The sequence below is a fragment of the Loxodonta africana genome, chromosome 25 (assembly GCF_030014295.1).
Source record: "Loxodonta africana isolate mLoxAfr1 chromosome 25, mLoxAfr1.hap2, whole genome shotgun sequence".
In the NCBI taxonomy this organism is placed as follows: Eukaryota; Metazoa; Chordata; class Mammalia; order Proboscidea; family Elephantidae; genus Loxodonta; species Loxodonta africana.
In genome coordinates this window covers 65,160,082-65,176,361 of record NC_087366.1, presented here as the reverse complement: position 1 = coordinate 65,176,361, position 16,280 = coordinate 65,160,082, and the positions used below count along the sequence as shown (strand labels likewise).

At 38.7% G+C, this 16,280-nt stretch overlaps 1 protein-coding gene across 8 annotated transcripts in view; it reads right to left on the bottom strand.

Moving 5' to 3' along the window:
* Positions 1-16,280, bottom strand: part of INTS7 (integrator complex subunit 7) — a 97,423-nt gene that overhangs the window by 75,626 nt on the left and 5,517 nt on the right. For 7 of the 8 annotated variants that reach the window (XR_010319455.1, XR_010319457.1, XR_010319456.1 and 4 more), the window contains exons 2-4: positions 6,613-6,742; positions 5,645-5,791; positions 4,090-4,227 (exon numbers count right to left, since the gene is read on the bottom strand). Coding sequence is in view for 5 of the 8 variants with exons in the window: in XM_064276937.1 (XP_064133007.1) it covers positions 4,090-4,227; positions 5,645-5,791; positions 6,613-6,742 (415 nt within the window). In the remaining 3 variants the exon portion in view is untranslated. Of the gene's footprint in view, positions 1-4,089; positions 4,228-5,644; positions 5,792-5,939; positions 6,136-6,612; positions 6,743-16,280 lie in introns of those variants that run through there. The other variant, XM_064276941.1, reaches the window with a different exon arrangement.

Sequence of the window (16,280 nt, the reverse complement as noted above, 5' to 3'; positions counted from 1 at the left end):
TGATTTCTCGATTGCTGCTTCTATGGATGTTCATCGTGGATCCAAGTAAAATGAAATCCAAGTAAAATGAACAACTGCTTCTTGTTCTATGTACAGGTTCCTCATGAGCACAATTAAGTGTTCTGAAATTCCCATTCTTTGCAATGTTACCCATAATTTGTTATGATTCACAGAGTTGAATGCCTTTGCATAGTCAATAAAACATAGGTAAATATCTTTCTGTTATTCTCTGCTTTCAGCCAAGATCCACTCAACATCAGTAATGATAATCCTTGTTCCACGTCCTCCTCTGAATCTGGCTTGAATTTCTGGCAGTTCCCTGTCGATGTACTGCTGTAACCATGTTTTAATTATCTTCAGCATAATTTTACTTGCATGGGATATTAATGATACTGTTTGATAACTTCCATATTCCGTTGCATCACCTTTCTTTGGAATATGCACAAATATGGAACTCTTCCAGTTGGTTGGCCAGGAAGCTGTCTTCCAAATTTCTTGGTACAGATGAGTGAGCACTTCCAGCATTGTATCCATTTGTTGGAACATCTCAATTGGTATTCCGTCAATTCCCAGAGCCTTGCTTTTCACCAACACCATCAGTGCAGCCTGGCCCTCTTTCTTCAGTACCATCGGTTCTTGATCCCATGCCACCTCCTGAAATGGATGAACACCAACCAACTCATTTTGGTACAGTGACTCTGTGTATTCTTTTGATGTTTCCTGTGCCGTTCAATTTTTTACCCATAGAATCCTTCAATATTGCAACTCAAGGCTTGAATTTTTTCTTCAGTTCTTTCAGCCTGAGAAATGCCAAGCATGTTCTTCCCTTTTCGTTTTCTAGCTCCAAGTCTTGGCACATGTCATTATAAACTTTACTTTGTCTTCTTGAGCCACCCTTTGAAATCTTCTGTTCAACTCCTTTACTTCATCATTTCTTCCTTTCACTTTAGCTACCCTACATTCAACAATACATTTCAGAGTCTCCTCTGACATCCATTTTGGTCTTTTTTTTTTCCTATCTTTTTAATGACCTTTTGCTTTCTTCATGCATGTTGTCCTTGAGATCCCACAATTCATCTGCTTTTCGGTCATTAGTGTCCATTGTGTCAGATTAATCCTTGAGATAGTCTCTAAATTCAGGTGGAATATACTCAAGGTTATACTCTGGCTCTCATGGACTTGTTTTAATTTTCTTCAGCTTCAATTTCAACTTGCATACGAGCAACTGATGGTCTGTTCCACAGCTAGCCCCTGGCCCTGGTCTGATATTGAGCTTCCCAATTGTTTCTTTCCATACATGCAGTCGATTTAATTCCTGTGTATTCCATCTGGTGAGCTCCTCGTGTATTTATCTTTGTTGAAAAAAGGCATTTCCAATGAATAAGTTGTTGGTCTTGCAAAATTCTATCATGCCATCTCCCACAATGTTTCTATCACCAAGGCCATATTTTCCAACTACTGACCCTTCTTTGTTTCTAACTTTTGTATTCCAATCATCAGTAATTATCAATGCATCTTGATAACGTGTTTGATCCATTTAAGAATGCTAGAATTGGTAAAAATCTTCAGTTTCTTCATCTTTGGTATTGGCAGCTGGTGTGTAAATTTGGATAATGGTCGTATTAGCTGGTCTTCCTTTTGGGCATACAGATATTATCCTATCACTGACAGCACTGTATTTCAGAATTGATCTTGAAATGTTCTTTTTGACAATGAATGCAACTCTGTTCCTCCTCAATCTGTCATTCCCGGCATCGTAGCCCATAGGATTGTCCAATTCAAAATGGCCAATACCAGCCCATCTCAGCTGGGTAATGCTGGGATATGGATCCAAGTGTGATATTTCATTCTTGACAACTTCCGATTTTTCTTGGTTCATACTTTGTACATTCCACATTCTAATTATTAATAGATGTTTGCAGCTGTTTCTTCTCATCTTGAGTCCTGCCACAAATGAAGGTCCTGAAAGTTTGACTCCATCCACGTCATTAAGGTCGACTCTACTTTGAGGAGGCAGCTCTTCCCCAGTCATCTTACGAGTGCCTTCCAACCTGAGGGGCTCATCTTCTGGCGCTGTATCAGACAACGTTCCGCTGCTATCCATAACGTTTTCCTTGGACAATTTTTTCAGAAGTAAACTTTCTAGGCCCTTTTTCCCAGTCTGTGTTAGGGTTGGAAGCTCCACTGAAACCTCTCTGCCATGGATGACCCTGCTGGTATCTGAGATATCGGTAGCATAGCTTCCAGCATCACAATGCACAAGCCACCTCAGTACAACTGACAAGTGATACTGTGTGATAGTAACATAAGGGGAAAAAACTATCTTAAAATGATTCTCCTGTGTAAAAATTAATTATTAAATTACAAATTCATCACCTAAGTTTAGCACTAAATTTAGAAAATTATTTCTGGAACCACTGGAAGTACGTATTTAATCTGATAGATTACAAAGCTGACACCTTTACCCTGGTCATCAGATGACAGCTATTCACTAGATATAACTCCTGTCCAATAAAAGTGGTTTTAAAAAGTTCTGCCAACATCAGTGACTCTCATCAACATAATTAAAAGCACAAATGGGAACTTACGTATTTACTCATGTATTTCTCCCTCTCAATTACTGCCACACCAATTAATTACAAACAATAAATTATTAAGTATATGTTTTCTATCCTTTCTCTCCTTTTCCAATGTGTAATCTTGGAATTCTGAAGGTATAATAAAAGCAGCTAAAGAGAATCGTGCATGCAATTAAAATCTGAAGAAAGGAAGAAAGTTGGTAATTAATTATATCAAGTGTTGTCCAAATTTAGCAGTGGTTCTTAGTGGAAATGCTATTTGTTTACATAAAAAAAAATTACATTTATTATTCACCTGACTATAAAGCTTAAACTTGCTCACAACAGAATATACAGAAATTTACCAAAAGAACATAAAAATTATAAACTACCTTACTACCCAGAGACAACATTTGGACATATATATCCTTCTAGTCTTTTTTCTAATCAGGTTTTTTACAAACCTGGAATATCATGCAGGTTATTATATAATCTGCTTCCAAGTAAATTTCTACAACATATCTGTTAAACGCTGATACAGTATTTCATGGTATGGTCATATCGTAATTTATCTAAGCTCATCCCTATTGGCTGGAATTCAGGTTGCATCTAATTTCTTCTGTTATTTTAAGTAACACCACAACTAATATCCTTGCGAGTAAATATCAATACACACTGATTCATTAAGATAAATTCTGAGATGTGATTTTCTGGGTCAAAGAACATCTGTTTAAGGCTTTTCATACACATTACCACAATGCCCTCCAGGAGGCAAGGGTAATTTTGACATCAGTAAAGAGGATAATATATTCTTTACAGAGGGTAAACAGGCCAGTCAAAAAACATAGTAAAAAAGCAATGGTCAACATTTCATTAAAAAATAAAAATTGTTCTGTAAGATAATAGTGAAGGACATGACATCCTAGGTAGGTTGGAACTGTTTTCAGCTCAAGCTATTGTCTTAATCAGGCTGTGAGTAGTTCTAATGCCAGACAGCTTAACGTGAGAGACAGTAAGAAAACAGTAATTTAGTGTTGGGGATGTGTATGTCCGGGGGCTACTGCTCAGCAGACAAAGCTTCTGCTCCCCAGTGGCGGGCACCTTACCAAACTAATCTATGTTGATCCTGTTTTTCTGAAAACTCTCATCTCATTAACAGTTAATGCCGACATTTTGTATTCAAGTTTCCTGTTTTACGTATTTAAGTATCATTTCCCTAACATGATGTAAACCTTCTTGAAATATAACCTTTGCCATTTACATTTTCTCTATCTTTAGTGTTTCTATATATTGACTAGTTATTCCTTTAAAAGCTCTTCTTAGGAAGCCAAGTTATGAAAAGGTCTATGCTTACTCTGGAGCCTTGGTGCCTCAGTGGTTAAGAGCTCAGCTGCTCACCAAAAGGCCAGCAGTTTGAATCCATCAGTCACTGCTTGGAAACCCTATGGGGCAGTTCCAGCTTCTTAAAGGGTCACTATGAGTCATGACTGTCGACGGCAATGGGTTTGGTTTTGGTTTTTGGGGGGCTTACTTGGACTGTGCGGAGAAGTTGGCAGCAGCAAACACAGCAGCTTCAACTTCTACGTTATCATGTGAATCCAGGCTCTGACGAATACTATGATGAGCATTCTTTCTCTCAGGAATTATTGATGCCAGACTTCCCAGCATCCTATGGAAAGAGAGAACCTAAGCTGAACAGATGTATAATAAGTCCATGGTCAACAAAGGAAGAAGCCAGGCTAAGCAAGATTACCAAAACAAAAGCTTGTAGGTAGTTCCCTAAGGGTCAGGTTAACAAGGCATTAACTTCAGGAACGGCAGTGATTCAAATGCCAAACACTTTCACAGCCTCAACATGTTGCAAAAATTAAAACAGCTTATATAACACAAGCAAAACAAAGAAATGAAGTATCTCTTAGGTACCAAACAGGGTCCAGAAAAGAAACTTTTGAATTATTAAAGCATCAAAATGACAATTACCAACGGTGCATAAAGAAGTCCATTTTAGCTAAGCCTTGAGCGCCCAGCGTTTTTTCTATTAAACGAATCCACAAAGTAAAAAAGTAAGACTCTCTAGTCCTTTTTTCTACATCAGTAAACACCAACAGAATACTTTTCAAATCCATACTCAACATTAAGAGAACAGAGGTGGACGGTGCCCCTGGGGGCTCATACCAGAATGTGCAAGGGTAAGAAAAGTATTGCTTGTAATTTCAATTCTGTTCTATTAAATGCAGATTTAAAAAGAGAAAATCAATTAACTGGCTTTAAAATACCACACAGCTGCTCACAATTTAATTAAACAGAAAGCAGAGGAATGACAAAAGCAATCATTACTCTGGACTTAATTCAGAACCAGAAGGGAGAACTGGGTCCTGCTGTGGGAAAACAGAACCTTGAGGAAGAAGTGACATCCTATGCTTTCTATTAAGAAAGGGATTGTCAGGGCTGGTCATCAGAAACAAGCCCTGCAGTTTAGGGAAGTGTATTTAAAAAATCTGAAAAAATTACACATGACTCCACAGACAGCAAAGGTAAAAAGAGAATGGTCCAAGCTGGACATAAGGCTTATAAAATGAAATTCTAATAAAATTATCATTTTCCCAATGTCTATAAAGAAAATTCTAAAGAAAATACCATGGTTATTTATACCTGGCATTCACCAACGGTTTCAAACATACATGATTATATACAAAAACAAGGCAGAGTACATAACCAAGGACAAACACAAAAAACTGACACAAAACATTTGAGATCAGGGCCCGGAAGCTGAAAGTTCAAAATGAGCGGTGGCTAGGCTACATTCAGATCCACTGAGTTATTTGATCAGAACACCCACAAGGAGGAGCATTTCGAACACAAGTTAGGCAATAATTTATAACTAAAGTAGTACCACAGATGTCAACTGAAAAGAATTTACAGATTGGGATGGTTACAATATTTTTACATTCAGTCTTAGTCCAAAAATCAAAAATAAATCCTTAAAATTTAGAAAAATACACACACACACACACACACACGCCCTTTCTGTTCACAATGACAGTTTAAACAATCTTGTGGTGAATCTTTATGGCAACGTGGTATACCGCAGCGTGATGGCTCTCGCCACAGGATCATTACTATGAATCACAGAGAAAATTCTCTTCACAAATTCATCCACATTTAGAATCTTCTCCAAATGCTTCTCACTTTGTTGGGTAACTTTAAGAACACACAGCCTCAGGAAATTGTTTCTATGAAAAACCAGAGATAAGATAAATCAGACCACTTTAGAAAAGTAACATTTAACTATGGATCAAAGCAACACTAATCATATTAAATTGTAACAAGAGATTAATGTTTTACTCTTATTATTATTTGTCTCCCCACTAAAGAAATTACCTAACGTCTGTACTTCAGGTGGAGACTAAGTATAAGCCGTTAACTATCTACTCATTCCCGCTGCAGGACAACGAAATGGCAGTGACACGGACACCCTCAAGTCGAACCTTCGATCACATTGTAACCAAGATCGGGGGTTACATGGTCTTCCTCCTCTCCCAGGCTAATCCTACATCTTTTCTCCTTCAAGTCTCATCTGGTAAGTGTGTATGTGCACATAAGAACAGGGAGAATGGGAGAAAGAAGGGCGGTAGAGGGGAGGGAACGGTGGGAGAAAAAAAGGGAAGGGTATTTATTCAGTGCTTCCTTGTTCTCAGGCACTTCACAGACATGCATCTCATCTTACAGAACGAACTAGTCCATTAAATCAGAAACTTCTCCAAACAGTCTGCACAAAGCCATAGATTCTATAAAACATACAGTAATATATTAAAGTCATCTTAATTTGATTTATCCAGTCCCCAAAAAATAAGTATTCTCTGAATTATACTCTTCATATTTGCTTAAAACTTCACCAAATTTCACAGTAAGTGGGGTACACTGCCACATATGTCAGTAAAGTGGTAGCTAATCACTGCCAAATCCTAAAAGACAAAAACAAAAAAGACTACAGTATAAAGCAAAGCAATACAAACAAAGTGCTTTAGGACATTGAAGCCTTATGGAGACTCACCCAACTCTGAAAACATCGGCTAACTTCAGGAATGCAGAATTGATGAGAATAGGGAACGGATACTTCTGGAAGAGTCTGGGAAAGCGAACAACTGCTTCACACTGTTCACCAAGCTTGCCAGATCTTAGACCTACGAAAAGCACAAAAAGGGGAGAATGGCTTGTAAACGTGTAGCTACAAGCAAAAATACCAAGTAACACTGAATTCCACAGTAAAGTAACAATTTCTTAATCATTCTTCAGTTAGGGAAATATGACTGTAACTCGTTATCTTTTAAAAGTAAAAAATGGGATATAAAATAGCAATATGGTAGATTGCCACTTTCAGACACAGAGTATAATGAAAAAGAAACTTTTTTTTTAAGGTTAAAAACTTAACTAAGAATATTCTGGGCTATAAAATAAATTTAAAAGGACTGATTATACAAAGCACGTCCTCTGACCACAACAGAATTAAATTAGAAGTCAATGAGAAAGATACCTAGAAAATTCCCAAATACTTAGAAATTAAACAACATACTTCTAAGTAACTCATGGGCCAAAGAAGAAATTAGGAGAGAAATTAGAAAAATATTTTGAATGAAAATGAAAGCACAATCTGTGGAATGGAGCTAAAGTAGTTGTCACGGATTGAACTATGTCCCCCAAAAATATGTGTATGAACTTGGTCAGGCCATGGTTCCCAGTATTGTGCGGTTGTCCTCCATTTTGTGACTATAATTTCACGTTAAAGAGGATTACGGTGGGATTGTTAACACCCTTACCAGGTCATTTCCCTGATCCAACGTAAAGGCAGTTTCCCTGGGATGAGGCCTGTACCACCTTTTATCTCTCAAGAGATAAAAAGGAAAGGGAAGCAAGCAGGGAGTTGGGGACCTCATACCACCAAGAAAGCAGTGCCAGGAGCAAAGCACCAGGAGCAGAGCGCCCTTTGGACCTGAGGTTCCTGCGCTGAGAAGCAACTAGACCAGGAGAAGATTGATGACAAGGACCTTCCCCCAGAAATGACAGAGAGAGAAAGCCTTCTCCTGGAGCTGACGCCCTGAATTCAGACTTCTAGCCCACTGGACCAAGAGGGAATAAACGTCTCTTTGTTAAAGCCATCCACCTGAGGCATTTCTGTGATGGCAGCACTAGGTGACTGAGACAGGAGTGCTTCATGGATCATTCACAACATTAAATGCTTATATTTCCTAATACAGGAAAGGTCTCAAGTCTCTGATCTAAGAAAGTGCCAAGATACTCCACTGTGGAGTGGACAATCTTTTCAATGCATGGTTCTGTAACAAACAGACACCTACCAACAAAATATGAACCTCAACACTTAACCTGTACCACACGTAAAAAATTAACTCAATATGAGCCATAAACCTAATATAAGAAAAGACGGAGAAAACTTTATGATCTTAGGTTAGGCAAAGAATTCTTAAATAAAATACAAACGCACAAACCATTAAAAAAAAAAAAGTTGGTAAGCTGAGCTGCATCAAAATTTAGATCATCTGTTCTTCAATAAATACCTTCAAGAAAATAAAATGACAAGGCACATACTGGAAGAAAATATTTACAAAACACATACCTGACAAAAGGCTTCATCCATAATTCTTAAAATGAGTAATAAGACAAACAACCCAATTTTTCAAATGGGCAAAAGATCTGAAGAGAAACTTCAGTAAAGAGGAAATACGGGCAGCACACAAGCTTATGAACAAACGCTCAGCACTGCGAAGTAAGCAGGAAATGCAAGTTAAAAATCACAGTAGGATGCTACTACACGCCCACTAGGATGGCAAATATCTAAAAATGCTTACAAAACTCAGCGTTAATGAGGATGCGAAGCAAGTGTAACTCTCACATGTTGTGGGGGGGGGGCGTAAAACTTCAGTTACTTTCAAAACAGTCTAGCCGTTTCTCGTACGGTAAACATATATATAGCGTACACTTGGAAATCTCACTTTTAGATATTTGTTGTTGTTGTTAGCTGCCATCTAGTAAGCTGTGATTCACAGTGACGCCATGGGACGGAGTAGAACTGCCCACAGGGTTTTATTGGTTGTAATCTCTATGGAAGCAGATTGCCAGGTTTTTCTCCCGCGGAGCCACTGGGTAGGTTCAAACCACCAATTTTACGGTGAGCAGCTGACTATTGAACCACTTGCACCACTAGGAATTCCTACTGGATATTTGTTGCTGCTGTAGGAATTCCTACTGGATATTTGTTGCTGCTGTTAGGTGCCTCCAAGCTAATCCCAATGCATAGTGACCCTATGACCAACAGAATGAAACATGCCCAGTCCTGCACCATCCTCACAATCCTTGCTATGCTTGAGCCCACTGCTGCAGCCACTGTGTCGATCCATCTCGTTGAGTGTCTTCCTCGTTTTCTTTGACCCTCTACTTTACCAAGCATGATGTCCTTCTCCAGGGACTGGGCCCTCCTGGTAATGTGTCCTAAGTATGTGAGATGGAAGTCTTGCCATCCTCGCTTCTAAGGAGCATTCTGGTTGTACTTCTTCCAAGACAGACTTATTCGTTCTTCTGGCAGTCCATGGTATATTCAGTATTCTTCACCAACACTATAATTCAAAGGCATCAGTTTTTCTTCAGTCTTCCTTATTCACTGTCCAGCTTTTGCACGCACACAAAGTGACTGAAAATACCATGCCGTGGGTTAGGCGCACCTTAGTCTTCAAGGTGACATCTTTGCTTTTGAACACTTTAAAGAGGTCTTTCATGGTTTGATTTCTTAACTGTTGCTTCCATTGGCGTAGACTATGGATCCAAGTAAAATGAAATCCTTGACAACTTCAAATTTTCTGATTATCAAGATGTTCCTTATTGCTTCAGTTGTAAGGAGTTTTGTTTTCTTTACATTGAGGTGTAATCCATACTGAAGGCTGTGGTCTTTGATATTCATCAGTAAGTGCTTCAAGACCTCTTCACTTTCAGCAAGCAAGGCTGTGTCATCTGCATAATGCAGGTTGTCAGTGAGTCTCCAATCCTGATGCCACATTACTCTTCATGTAGTGCAGCTTCTCGGATTATTTGCTCAGCAGGCAGACTGAATCTAAGTGTGCTGAAAGGATACAACCTTGATGCACCTTTCCCAATTTTAAACCAGGCAGTATCTCCTTGTTCTCTTTGAATGGCTTCCTCTTGGTCTACGTACAAGTTCCTCATGAGCACGATTAAGCGTTCTGGAATTCCCATTGTTCGCAATGTTATCCAAGTGAAATGAATTTTCAGTATTTACCCAAGTGATATGAAAACCTATGTCCACATAAAGATCTGTATACAAGTGTTCACAGAAGTATTATTCATAGTAGCCCCAAACTGGAAATAACTCAAATGTCCATCAAATGGTAAATGAATACACAAATTGTGGCATATCCATACAATGGAATACTGCTCAGCAATAAAAAAGAACCAACTGCTGATTCATACAACATGGTTAGATCTCAAAATCCTTATACTAAGTAAAGGAAGCCAGACCCAAAATTCCATTTATGAGATTCTGGAAAAGGCAAAATCACAGGGGCAGAAAACAGACCAGCAGCTGCCAGGGGCTGGGGAGAGAGTGCTATCTATAAAGAAGCACGAGGAAACTTTTTGGGGTAAAGGAAGTATTCCACGTCTTGATTAAGATGGTGGATTCATGACTGCATACACTTGTCAAAACTCATCAAACTGTACACTTGAAAAGTAAACCTTTAAAAGCATACCAACTTGAAAGCATAACTTAAATATACTCCAATAAACCCAATTTCAAAAATTAAAAAAACAGAGTTAACGTTCCATCTTAAAAAAAAAAAGTCATTAAGAATGAATACTTTGAGGCGGGGCCAAGATGGCAGAAAAGCCAGATGCTTCTGGTGATCCCTCTTAAAACAAAGACCCGAAAAATGAAGTGAAATGATTATATTTATGACAAGCTAGGAGCCTTGAACATCAAAGGCGAAGTAAAAAACCAGACTAAGTGGCATGGGGAGAGTGAGACTGTTCAGAAGTGGAGAGGAGTTGCCAGACCTGAATCACCAGGAGCCCTCAGGCACCACTCCCGGGAGCAGATGTGCGGCGATGGGCTGGTACTAGCGTTCGGCCTCAGTTTCCTCAGGGAGAAGCAGCCAGTCACACAGCCTACTGACACCTCCAGAACCACAGAAGAACGGCGCTCTCATCAAAAGCTAAGTACTGGTGTATATTTTACTGTGCCCTCCATGCCCAAGCCGGCTTCACTGGCTCTTAATTTCCCTGGCCCAGAGATAGGCCCATTTGAGCACCCTAAGACATGCTCCCAGACTTGGAGAAGGAATAAATTCCCAACGGGGGGAAAGATAATTTGCCAGCTCCACTAACCCAAGGAGCTCAGGACAGAAGCGGCTCCTGTCCAGGCATAAACGGTCCATGGCCTCTGAATAACTTTCCCCCCTGCATGGGCCTGTGTGGGCCTATTCCAGGAGAACAGGCCCTTGCTGGCAGACTGCAACTGTTTAAGCTGTGTGATGGAGAGGTGGGCGTTTGATGTCTGACACTGCTTTGGCTATTAAACAGGGTCCTCACCCACCCACATCAGGGGCCTAAGGACTGGTGACTCCTCTCAGGTCACCCAGTCCCGTGACGGGGGTCCAAGGATAACTGGTACCTTCCAGTTATTAGAACTAAAAGCACTGGGTGCCCATGGTCCATCTGCAGAACCCACCCACCTGCACGCTCCACGGAATAGGGACATGCTTTCCTCAGAGACACTCGAGGGACAGTTCTCAGCCCCCTGCCTTGTTCAGAGCATGACCTCCTGCTGCAATCAGATACCAGTACCTACACCAAACACCCCTGCCCCTCTGAGACTGTAGGGCAGAGCCTGTACTAAACACTTGATGAACAGCTACCTGGACACCTAAGCTGAATCCACACAAGAAAAGTGAATGGACTCCTAGACCGATATACCTGGTAACAGCTCTAGCCATCTGGGGACGGGACATCAGAGCGCCAAAGGCGAAAATAATCAAGCTAGCTCACTCAAGCAACCCATTTGGGCATATCAAAACAAAACAAAGCAAGAAACTGGGATAAGTAGGCAAACATAAACTAACACAGTAACTTATAGATGGCTCGGAGACAACAGTCAATATCAAACCACGTAAAGAAACAGACCATGATCGCCTCAACAAGCTCTCAAAACAAAGAATCCAGGGATCTTTTAGGTTAAAGTGCCTTCCTGGAATTACCAGAGGCAGAATACAAAAGCTTAACAAATACAATCCTTCAAGACATCAGGAAGCAAAAAAGATTATCCAGGAACATAATGAAAAATTTAATAAGCTGCAAGAATCCATAGAGAGACACCAATCAGAAATTGAGAAGATTAACAATAAAATTACAAAATTAGACACCTCAATAGAAAGTTAAAGGAGCAGAATCAAGCGGGAAGAAGACAGAATTGGAGACCTTGAAGATAAACCACTTGGCACCAAGTGCTTTTTATGAAAAATCACAAGAATTAAAAAAAGAAATTAAGAAACCTTAAGAATCATGTGGGACTCTATCGAGAAATAACCTACGAGTGATTGAAGTACCAGACCAGGGAGGGATAACAGAAAATACAGAGAGGATTGTTGAAGATTTGTTGGCAGAAAACTTCCCTGATAATGTAAAAGATGAGAAGATATCAATCCAAGATGCTCATCCAACTCCACGTAAGGTAGATTTTAAAAGAAAGTCACAAAGACATAATCAAACTTGCCAAAACCAAAGATAAAGAGAGAATTTTAAGAGCAGCTAGGGATAAAGGAAAAGTCACCTACAAAGGACAGTCAGTAAGAATAAGCTCAGACTACTCAGCAGAAAGATGCAGGCAAGAAGGCAATTGGATGACTTAAATGAAGTTTTGAAGGAAAAAACTGCTAGCCAAGAATCATATATCCAGCAAAACCATCTCTCAAATATGAAGGTGAAATTAGGACATTTCCAGATAAACAGAAGTTTAGGGATTTCGTAAAAACCAAACCAAAACTACAAGAAATACTTAAGGGAATTCTTTGGTTAGAAAATCAGTATCAGGTATCAACTGAAGACTAGAACACTGGACAGAGCAATCAGATGTCAACCCAGATAGGGAATCACAAAAATAAATCAAGATAAAAAAAAAAATGCTCAAAACAGGGAAACAACGATGTTATTGTTTAAAAGAAGACCACATTAAAATAATAAAGAAGGAGCAAGAAATGTAGTCATAGACCTTTCATATGGAGAGGAAGACAAGGGAATATAAAGAAATAAAAGTCAGGTTTAAACTCAGAAAAACAGGAGTAAATACTAAGGTAATCACAAAGAAGATTAACTATCCTACTCACTAAAATAATATACAAGAAAAAAATAGAGACTCATCAGAAACAAATTCAACAACAACAAATAAGAGGAAAAGGCAATATATAAACTACTCAGCACACACAAAAAAATTAAGTGGGAAAAAGAAACTGTCAACAACACACAAAAGAAGACATCAAAATGACAGCACTAAACTCATAAAAACATACCTATCTATAATTACGCTGAATGTTAATGGACTAAATGCACCAATAAAGAGACAGAGAGTGGCAGAATGGATACAAAACCACGATCCATCTATATGCTGCCTACAAGAGACACACCTTAGACTCAGAGACGCAAACAAACTGAAACGACAGAAAAAAATATATCAAGCAAACAACAATCCAAACAGAGCAGGAGTGGCAATATTAATTTCTGACAAAATAGACTTTAAAGTTAATCCATCATAAAGGATAAGGAAGGACACTATATAATGATTAAAGGGACAATATACCAAGAAGATAGAACCATATTAAGTATTTATGCACCCAATGACAGGGCTGCAAGATACATAAAACAAACTCTATCAGCATTGAAAAGTAAGATAGACAGCTCCACAATAATAGTAGGAGGCTTCAACACACCACTTTCAGTGAAGGACAGGACAACCAGAAAGAAGCTCAATAAAGACACGGAAGATCTAAATGCCACAATCAACCAACCTGACCTTATATACAGAACACTCCACCCAACATCAGCCAAGTATACTTTCTTTTCTAGTGCACATGGAGCATTCTCTAGAAGAGACCACATATTAGGTCATAAAGCAAGCCTTAGCAGAATCCAAAACACTGAAATATTACAAAGCATGTTCTCTGACCATAAGGCCATAAAAGTGGAAATCAATAACAGGAAAAGCAGGGAAAAGAAATCAAACACTTGGAAACTGAACAACACCCTGCTCAAAAAAGACTGGGTTCTAGAAGACATTAAGGATGGAATAAAAAAATTCACAGAATCCAATGAGAACGAAAACACTTCCTATCAGAACCTTTGGGACACAGCAAAAGCAGTGCTCAGAGGTCAATTTATATCAAAAAATGCACACATACAAAAAGAAGAAAGGGCCAGAATCAAAGAATTATCCCTACAACTTGAACAAATAGAAAGAGAGCAACAAAAGAAACCCACAGGCACCAGAAGAAAACAAATAATAAAAATTAGAGCTGAACTAAATGAAATAGGAAACAGGAAAACAACTGAAAGAGTTAAGAAGACTAAAAACTGGTTCTTAGAAAAAATTAACAAAATTGATAAACTACTGGCCAAACTGACAAAAGAAAAACAGGAGAGGAAGCAAATAACCCGAATAAGAAATGAGATGGGCGATATTACAACAGACCCAACTGAAATTAAAAGAATCACATCAGATTACTACGAAAAATTGTACTCTAACAAATTAAAAAACCTAGTAGAAATGGATGAATTCCTAAAAACACACTACCTACCTAAACTAACACAAACAGAGGTAGAACAACTAAACAGACCCATATCAAAAAGAGAATGAAACGGTAATCAAAAAACTCCCAACAAAAAAGAGCCCGGGCCTGGACCGCTTCACTGCTGAGTTTTACCAACTTTCAGAGAGAAGAGTTAACATCACTACTACTGAAGGTATTTCAGAACATAGAAAGGACAGAATACTCCCAAACTCATTTTATGAACCCAGCATATCCCTGATACCAAAACCAAGTAAAGACATCACAAAAAAAAGAAAATTATAGACCTATATCCCTTATGAACTTAGATGCAAAACTCCTCAACAAAATTCAAGCCCAGTAGAATTCAACAACATATCAAAAAAATAATTCACCATGACCAAGTGGGTTTCATACCAGGTATGCAGGGTTGTTCAACATTAGAAAAACAATCAATATAATCCATCATATAAATAAAATAAAAGACAAGAACCACATGTTTATCAATCAATGCAGAGAAGGCCAATGAAACAAGACCCATACCTCACTCCATGCACAAAAAACAAGCTCAAAATGGATCAAAGACCTAAATAGAAAATCTAAAACAATAAGGATCATGGAAGAAAAAATAGGAACAACATTAGGAGCCCTAAAAATGGCATAAACGGTATACAAAATATTACTAACAATGCAGAAGAATAGATAACTGGGAGCTCCTAAAAATCAAACACCTATGCTCATCCGCTATGAGTCAGAATTGACTCGATGGCAGTGGGTTGGGTTATGCTCATCCAAAGACTTCACCAAAAGAGTAAAAAGATTATCTATAGACTGGGAAAAAGTTTTTAGCTATGGCATTTCCGATCAGTGCCTGATCTCTAAGATCTACATGATACTGCAAAAATTCAACTACAAAAAAACAAATAACCCAATTAAAAAGTGGGCAAAGGATATGAACAGACACTTCACTAAAGAAGACATTCAGGCAGCTAACAGAAACATGAGGAAATACTCACGATCGTTAGGCATTAGAGAAATGCAAATCAAAATTACAACGAGGTTTCATCTCGCTCCAACAAGGCTGACATTAATCCAAAAAACACAAAATAATAAATGTTGGAGAGGTTGTGGAGAGACTGGAACACTTACACACTGCTGGTGGGAATGTCAAATGGTACAACCACTTTGGAAATCGATTTGGCGCTTCCTTAAAAAGCTGGAAATAGAACAACTACCATACAATTCAGCAATCCCACTCCTTGGAATATATCCTAGAGAAATATGAGCCTTTACACGAACAGATATATGCACACCATGTTTGTTTTTTTGTTCACTGCAACACTGTTTACAATAGCAAAAAGATGGAAGCAGCCAAGGTGCCCATCAACGGATGAATGGATAAATGAATTATGGTATATTCACATAACAGAGTACTATGCGTGGATAAAGAACAATGATGAATCCCTGAAACATTTCATAACATGGAGAAACCCGGAAGGCACTGTGCTGAGTGAAATTAGTAAGCTGGGAAAGGACAAATATTGTGTAAGGCCACTATTATAAGAACTCCAGAAATAGTTTAAACTGAGAAGAGCATATTCTTTGATGGTCCCGAGAGAGGGGAGAGAGGGAAAAGGGAGGGAGGGGGCATTCACTAATTAGAAGAGTAGATAAGAACTATTTCAGGTGAAGGGAAAGACAACACGCAGTACAGGAGAGGTCAGCACAACTGGACTAAACCAAAAGCAAAGAAGGTTCCTGAATAAACTGAACGCTTTGAAAGCCAGCGTATCATGGGCAAATGGTTTCAGAGGACATCTAAGTCAACTGGCATAATAAAATCTATTAAGAAAAAAAAAAAGAATACTTTGATATGAAGTTAATA